Source organism: Aaosphaeria arxii, assembly GCF_010015735.1.
Source record: "Aaosphaeria arxii CBS 175.79 unplaced genomic scaffold BU24scaffold_4, whole genome shotgun sequence".
In the NCBI taxonomy this organism is placed as follows: Eukaryota; Fungi; Ascomycota; class Dothideomycetes; order Pleosporales; genus Aaosphaeria; species Aaosphaeria arxii.
Window position 1 is genome coordinate 2,463,099 of NW_022983477.1, and position 8,313 is coordinate 2,471,411.

Genomic DNA, 8,313 nt, shown 5'->3' on the forward strand with positions numbered 1-8,313 from the left:
GGGTTCTCTGGCATCAGAGACCATCTTTTAAAGGCTTTGTATACGTACGGCTTGCATTGAGGCTGATGGGCATTTTGGACTGCAGCAAAGTCATGATTTTTACCCGTGCTCCAATGAGCTTTCTATATACCTAGGTACGAAGAGACCAAAACATTGGAACCAAACAGTAATGGGGTAACGGGGAAAGCAAGGATTCGTAACTTTGTCGTATGCTGCCGTTATCAGGGACAAGATCTTCTCGTGATAACATTCATCGCTTGATGATCCAACTTTCAAAAACGCCAGGAAGTCCGAAGTCTAGACCAACAAACGCATGGCCCAGAAAACAGACAGGAAGCCAACGGGAATGGAAAAGAATGGCCATTTTTAGACAGACCAAGATCGCATCATCGACGCCTGAGCCTACACTATCCATCCCACTGCCATCATGTTCATCATCCTCCTTGTCCTCATCCTCTTTGTCGCCATATGCTACCAACTCTACCTTCACGTCACTGCGTTGCTTGAACATTCCACAGGCTCTCATAAGTCCAAATATCTCAACCATTACCTCGTCTTCTTAACCTCGGTTGCCCATCCATCAATCCCCTCTCCTTTGCTTCCGATCGGAATGGGCAGGTCGATGTTATCCATCCCCTTTGTGTCCTTCAAGAATTCATGATTTGCCATCCCCCCTGCGTTGGCACGGTCTACGGGTAAAAGCTCCAGCATTGGGAGCAGGAAGCCGCCGATACTCTTACTCTCCTCCACGCTGAAATGATATTTCTCGCGTAAGACATCCGGTAGGGCCCAGTGACGAAGCCTATGAATGTTGCGTAGCTCGCCCTTCCTGTTAAATATCTCCTGCGACCATTTTCCAGACATGCAGAGGGACTTGGGGAAGGCGCCTAGAAGCTCAATTATTTGCGCGATGTGGTCGTCGTCCTTTCCATATTTGGTACCAGACTGGGGGTCGAAAAGATAGTCGCCTGTAATGAGTTCAAACACCTAAAGTAGAATAAGTAAACCTCGCTACACAGTCGAAAACCAGAGACAAACTCACCATTGCTGCCATACTCCATACGTCGGTACTAGCACCCCATTTGCTACCGAGGATGACCTCCGGAGATCTATACTGTCTGGTCTGAATGTCGTTGGTGAAATGATGACCTACCCAGCATGCATTGCCAAGGTCTGCAATCTTAACGGATATGGTTTCGAAGTTGATGTCATGGCTGGACTTTTCTTGATTCTTGGGGGGTGGGCTACTCGATTTGTCCAAGCTGATGCCGGATATATCCTTTGTGAGGAGGTCTCTGTTCTCAAGCGCTTAGTTTGTGTGTTCTCAATTCTCCGAAAGGGAATATACTTACGCCGTCTTTTCGCGCTGTTTCTGAACATCGTCTTCGGACGATGGGCTCTTGATACCCAGACGTTCCGCCATTGATAGGCTGCCAGACGAAGACGAAGTGCCTAAGGCACCACTCATTACAAAACCGTCTTGTGGAGGTGGACTCAAGCCAGTTATGGGGGATTCTTTACCTGTACTCTCATTCACCACTTTGTTCAGACTCTGCGGGCCTACCATACCCGGGAAACTGGTGATATCTGCGTGATTGAAGCTGGCGTTGAGCGGACTCGGAAGCGGCTGGCTGCCCGTGATGAGTGTTCTCCGTCTCCTGCGTCCGTTTCTATTACTGTCATCCTCGCCCTTCTTCTTGGGTTCGTCGTGTACGTAGGTCTTGACGATTTGTTCCACGTCGCCAATCTCGATGAGGACGTTCTCGGGTTTGAGGTCGGTGTGGATAATGCCGCACTCGCGATGTAGATAGTCGAGGCCGAGCAATACCTGCTTTGTGATCTGTTTCACCAAGGGCATGGGGATGCCTCGGTGATTCCATCGTTTGATCAAGCCCAAAAGGTTCTCTCCCAACACTTCGAATACCATGCAGACGTGGACGCCGTTGGGACCGCGATGGTTGAAAGAGTCGAGCAGGCTTACTACATGCTTCCGGCCGGGGTGGTCCTTGTTCGCATCCACAACCTTCTTCAAGAGCTTGATTTCGTCCAGAGCAGTCTCGGTGTAGTGCGCGGCGGAGCGCACCACCTTCAGAGCGACGTGTTTACCGTTGGTGTTGTCTCGCGAAAGCCAAACGGTAGAGAAATGACCCCAGCCAAGCTTGCGCACGATGGTGTATTTGCCATCTTTGTATTCCTCGCCAACCTGGACGGGATGGTAGCCGCCCTTGCAGTAATCCTCGGAATCTTCTTCGTCGGCGGTGTTGTCAGCCTCATCGACGGAGGAGGATGACGAGGAAGGTGAGTGGCTCAATTGGTTGGTGTATGACATCTTGTTGTGGCCGAGCGGTGACGCCGTGTTCTGTACACTGTGCGGGGTATTTAGTTGTGAACGTGCCGGGAGTTGGGTAGGTGGTAGGTGTAGTGGTGGATATGATCAATGTGCGAAAGGGTTTGTGGGGGCGGCGGGATGAGGGGAGGAGGGGAGGGGGAGGCTTTTAGAGGGAGAGGTTGAGCATTGCGACAAGGTGGAAAGTTGGCTACATGAGCAGAGAGGGAGAAGTGGTGAGAATAATGAGAAGTAGTAGTAGTAGTAGAGGGTGAGTGTGTGAGAGTGTAGAGATGCCGCCGCCGCCGCCGCCGCAGCAGACCGGACAATGTAATGTATGTAGGGTAGTGGTAGTAGGTAGTGTAGTAAGTATAAGGTAAGAGAGAGAGAGAGGACCCAACGTACTTGTAGTGAAAAGAGCCCGCCGACCCAGGCGATGCGTCCTGGCTCTTCTGTTGTTCCGTTGTAATGATGGGCTTTAAGTCTTGACCTTTACGCCTCTTCTTTCCTCCATTCCCGTTCGCAGCCTGCGCAACGGCTTTTGCCTTGTTGATGGCGGCCTTTTTGATGTCATTCCCATTCATGATGACTTTCCCCCGCCACGCGCGCGCACAGGGCGTGGACTGCGGACGGTAGTGTAAAAGAGGAGCGGAGGTTGGACGGTTGGAAAGCTCGGCGATCAGGCGCTCGGAAGGCGATGGGCTACGCTCATGGGCGGTGCGAGTACGGTCGGAAGGGTTGAGGATGTATAAAGTACGGAGTTGAGGAAGAGTAAAATGTTAATGTAGGTAACTATGGGTTGGAACCTGACGTTGACTTGCACTGGCACTGGCACCCGCACTGGCACAGACAGCGATTTCTCCCAATTGCTGGAGATGGGCTTAGCCGCTCGTCAACGCTGGTGCTATCCCAGTACACGCGCTATGATTGGTGGACCCGAGGGGGGTCGGTGTGTCTTGCTCTTAGAAACAGGACAAGAGGAAGAAGGGAGTTGCGATGCGATGCTATGCGCTGCGATGCGATGCGATGTGATGATGCTATGTGGGGAGGGGGTGCAATGACTCTTGTTGAGGCTCGGTTCTTGGTGAATTGAGGGATGCGCAATGCGAGAGTGGAAAGAGAAAGAGGAGAATAGTGAAGAAGAAGAGCAGAGTCAGGGAATCAGAGGGTCAAGAGAGTCAAGAGAGTCAAGAGAGTCAAGAGAGTCAAGAGAGTGGGGTGTGCGGAGGATGGGATGGGATGGATGTACGGGAGATTCCAAGATTGTAGGTAACTACGAGATATAATAACTGGACTGGACTGGACTGGACTGGTGACTATGGAGGGAGGGAATTGGATCAGTGGATCGATGGATGCGGCGGCTACGGAGATGCAGTACGAGTATGTTACTACTTGTATGTAACCAGGTAGTGTACTGTCTACAGCGCCTAGATACCTCTATGAGGATGATGGCGTTGCTAATGGAAAAGACATCACCAAAAGTAGGGAGTATGTCATGAAGCATAGCAAGCAAGTAACTACTAACTATAGAAGTCCAATTACCAGTCCCGGTATCCTCGTAGACATCACGGAGAATAAAAGAGGATAAACAGGTTGGAGGACAGGGAACAACAGGGAGGGGGAGAGAGGGGGGGAGTGGGAGTGGGATTGAGTGGGCACATGGATGAACGATGATGCAACAACACATTCACCACACTTTCACCACATCCACCTCATCCAACGACGACAACAACCACAACACTGAAACGACAACATTCAATCTGGCGCAAGGGCTTCTTCTCCATCCTTCCATTAATAGAGAGTCGGCATTCATCTATGCAAGTAATCCTCCTCTTCCTCCTCCTAGTCCTCTTCCTCCTCCTAGTCCTCTTCCTCCTCCTAGTCCTCTTCCTCCTCCTAGTCCTCTTCCTCCTCCTAGTCCTCTTCCTCACATTGCACGCTTTTACACTTTTACTATTATTGCTAGCCCTGTCCTGTCCTTGTCCTGGCCTTGTCCTGTCCTCTCCCGCCCTGCTGGCCTGCTCTGCCATGGTGTTAGTTTGATGTGAATGACGCTTGCCCGGCCCGCAAACGCTGCCTGACCTGCCGTGTCTTGCGCTGTCTTGCCTTGTCTTGACTTGTCCACTGATTCAGGTTGCATCACGTCCACGCCCGGCCAGTTCCCCCTTTGGGCAATCTCGGCGGCCCAGTTCGTTTCCCTATACAGCTGTCATGTCCGCCCTTTAAGCCACTTTTAGCTATTGTTTGTTGTTGTTGCTATGGAACTAGATCAACAACCCTCTGTTCTTCGCCATTCACTTCTGTACTACATAGTAGCATCAGACAATTCGGAATCAGGAATCCATAGTACATTCATTATTTGCACGTACCTACCAACCTTCCCCAGCACAGACCCTTCATGACATAGGTAATACAATAATTAAATAGTGATGTGTTGTACAATTGCGCCAATGACAAAATGCGAGAGCCTCCTAACCCAATCCTCCGAATCGCTTCATCTCGAAGTTGCCCTGGAGAAATAGATATGAAAAGGGAAAATTAGAACAGTTACTGCGTCCAAGAAAGACCTACCAGGTTCTTTTGAACACCTGACGCTATGCAAAACGGACTATGATGCGGCCTCAAACCGGCGGGAGTACTACCTAAGCAGAGGCGACCCTGATCCCCAATGCTTCGTGAAAGAACATTTATAGAGACGAACATATGCGAATCGTCTATCTTGCCGATACAGCTGCCATCCATTTCTGTTCATCCTTCCTGTGGAAGTGGTTAGCCCATGTGTCTTGCTAAATGCATGCTCCAGGTTCCGTACTTATCGAAATGCAGCAGCATACCCAACACTGGTATCAGCTGTTGTTGGTACTTCTTGTCCTTCTGTTCCAAAAACTGCAGCAGCACATTCTTCAGATACACATAGTCCACGCCTGCTGAGGCCTCGCCAGGTTGGGTGGACGGCGCCCGCGATTTCGGCGTGGGAGATGCTAATCTTGACCGCGAAGACTCGGCAGACGATCGTGACGATTGCACGGTGGATTCAAGCGCCCGTGACTTGACGGTTTGCAGGGAGCGGAGCTCTTCAGACATCGTCTATACACATTGTTAGTAGTGTGCCTTGTCATACTTGTCAGACACTGACCTTGCTAGACTTTTGTAGCTTCTCGAGTCGACTTTGCGTCTCGTCGAATGCCCGGCGAAGGTCGCCCTTCTCTCTCTCCAGTTCGCGTGCTTGTTTCTCGCTCTCGTCTAGAGCATCCCGGAGCTGGCCCATGGCTTCTTTTACCTCGGTTGCCTCTTCCTGTGCCTGTGCTGCTCGCCGCTCTAGCTCCTCCTTCTGTCGTCGTAACTCCTGTTCGGCGGCCACAAGATCATGTTTGTCCTCTGTAGCCTGGGATACGGCGCGTTCGGCATCTCGGACCTTGTTCTTGAGCTCCTCTAATTCTCGAGCTCGCCTTCGTCCGAAATTGTTGGCTTGCTCCTCCGCACGGTCTCTCTCTTCGACAGCCAAGTCAAGCCTCTCTTGCATCTCCTTGACCCTTGAATCAGCACGTCCTTGCGCATCCGCTAGGAGTCTCCTCATAGTCTCCGCTTCTCGGCTTCGCTCACTCAACAGACGATGTGCGTCAGCGAGTTCCTCTTCCAAACTCTCGCTTCGAGCTCGCACTTCCTTCATCTGCGTACCCATCTCCTGCGTCTGATCCTGCATACTGTTCATGAGCTCTTGTGCGCTCGCATACTGTGCTGACTTGAGCTGTATCTCATCCCTCAAGCTTCCAGCCTCTCGCGTAAGCTTGGCCACCTGTTGCTCCAGGTCTCGAATGGTACCGCGCGAGGCCTTGAGTTCCTCTTGAGATTTGCTGATTTCCTTGGACAACTTCTCACGGTGCTCGATGACATCCTTTCGGCCAATCTCGGACTTCTGGAGGTCCTTCTGGCTCTGCTTGTTTGCTTCTTCTAGAGCGAGGCGTTGGGTAGTCTCCTGTTTGACCTTCTCATTCAGTGTCTTGATGTCACCGTCCTTGTCGGCCACCTGTGACCGATACGCCGCTATCTCTGTCTTGAGATCCTTCTCTCGGCCCTCCAAGACTCGCAGCTCAGAGGCTTTGGCCGACAGCTCTTCCTTGGTAGACCGCAACTCCACTACCTCCTTGCGTAAAGACACAAGTTCCGGTTGTGCCTTCTGGAGAATCTCTCGCATTTCCGCAAGATCTTTGAACCTTGAAGCGGCAAGTTGCTCGGCTACAGAAAGGTCGGTCTGCAGTGAATCAGCTTTCGCTTTCAATGTCTCAAACTCTGCAGTTAGAGTCTTTCTGTCTTGCTCGGAGCTTGCGTGAGCTGCCTTGCCAGTGCGTAATTCAGCAATCTCCTTCTCCAAGGCAGCCATCCTCTCCTGAAGAGCAGCTTTCTCAGCTTGCAGCGACTTGATCCTGTCTTTTGCCTCGGTATGCTCTTGTCCGAAATCCAACAAGTCCTGTCTCAGCGTCTCCACCTCCTCTTGCATGGCCTCTTGATCCTTCATCTTGCTCTTGAGAAGGTCTATGGAAGACTCCTTCTCGATGAGTTCCTTTTCTAGCCTTTCAACGGTGGCTATCTTGGCATCAAGATCGGATTGCAGCTCTGAAATCTGCTTCTCGGTGTCTCCAGATGGGGCAGCGGGCGCATCGGGAATATGAGGGGATAACAGACCGCTGGCACTGCCTGCCTCACTAGGCGTCGCCTCTGTTGCTGCCTCATTTGCTTTTCCACCCTTCTTCTTTTTACGATTTTTCTTCTTCGATCCAGCGGGCTCGTCTTTTTTAACTACGGGGATGGGAGTCGTGGTTGCAGGTGCCGCTGGCTTTGGGTCGGTCGTATCTTTGGAGGCGGCCTGGAGGTCCTGTTTGGCCTTTTCCAACTCTACTTGTGTCTGATCGCGCTTCTCCTCGGCTGCTTTCAATTGATCACGAAGGTTTTTGACGAGTCCGTTGAGGGTGTCATTCTTCTTCTCGCTCTTTGTCTGATCCTCGCGAAGCTGTGTGATCTCACCCTCCAATTTATCAACTTGTGCACGAAGTGCTTCTTGGTCGTGGTTCTCAACTAGCTCCTCACCTCTAGTCGCGTGCAAATCCTCAAGCTCCTTAGTGGTTGATTCAATCTTTTTTTGAAGCTCGGAAATGGTGTTCTCTTTGTCACTTTGCTCGGCCTTCTGCTTTTCTAGATCCCCTTCTGCAGCTTTGACTTTGGCCTGCAGTTCATTCACTGTTGCGTCCAATTCGCTCTGGCGGTCTTCCGCTTCTTTCTTTGATCGGTTGGAAGCATCCTTTAGTGTCTGGTAATCATTCGCAGTCGCCTCCAAGTTCTTCATGAAAGACTCTGCCGACTCCTGCGCCACAGACAGTTCCTTCTTCAACGATGTATTCTCTTCTTCGAGCTTCTCAACCTTCTCCTCATTCTCCTGAAGCTTAGTTTGCAACCTCGGCAGCTCACTGTCGTAAGAAAAGAAATCTTCGTCATCTTGATTCTCTTTTCCAGCGTCGTGCGCCTCTGAGGAGGATGGTTTGCTCGGATCATCGGTGGAATTTGCTTCTTTCTGGGGCGTCTTCTCGCTCTCCGCTGCCTGGGCTCGCAACCTCTCTACCTCTTCCGTAGCAGTTTTTGCATTATTTTCCGCCTGTTCCAGGTTCTTCTTCATCTCATCGCGCTCCTTTGACACCCTTTTAAGCTCATCCATGAGCATGTCACTCTTCACATTTAGTTGTCCGAGATATTCCACGAATCCGGCGGGCTCGTTTATGGATGTCAGGGGTGTGTGCTCACGCAGAGACGCTTCGAAAGCTTCTATAGCAGAGACACGCGCGTGTGCGATTCGATATGACCTTAAGAGCTCTGCACCGTTGTTAATAGCAAGCACTCGAACTGAAATGGGAGAATCCGACCTGAGTACTTTGGTTCCAACTTATCTAGCTTTCGTAGACGAGTCTGGACTTCTGGGGGTATCTCAGCGGTCGGTG

At 51.1% G+C, this 8,313-nt stretch overlaps 1 protein-coding gene across 1 annotated transcript; it reads right to left on the reverse strand.

Annotated features, from left to right (window-relative positions):
- Window positions 1-546: 546 nt before the first annotated feature.
- Window positions 547-2,329, reverse strand: BU24DRAFT_346329 (serine protein kinase-like protein Sky1; the record flags this gene model as incomplete). Its single annotated transcript, XM_033523483.1, has 3 exons — window positions 547-987; window positions 1,043-1,295; window positions 1,353-2,329. 3 exons carry the CDS (start codon window positions 2,327-2,329, stop codon window positions 547-549), a joined length of 1,671 nt encoding a protein of 556 aa, XP_033384432.1.
- Window positions 2,330-8,313: the final 5,984 nt, after the last annotated feature.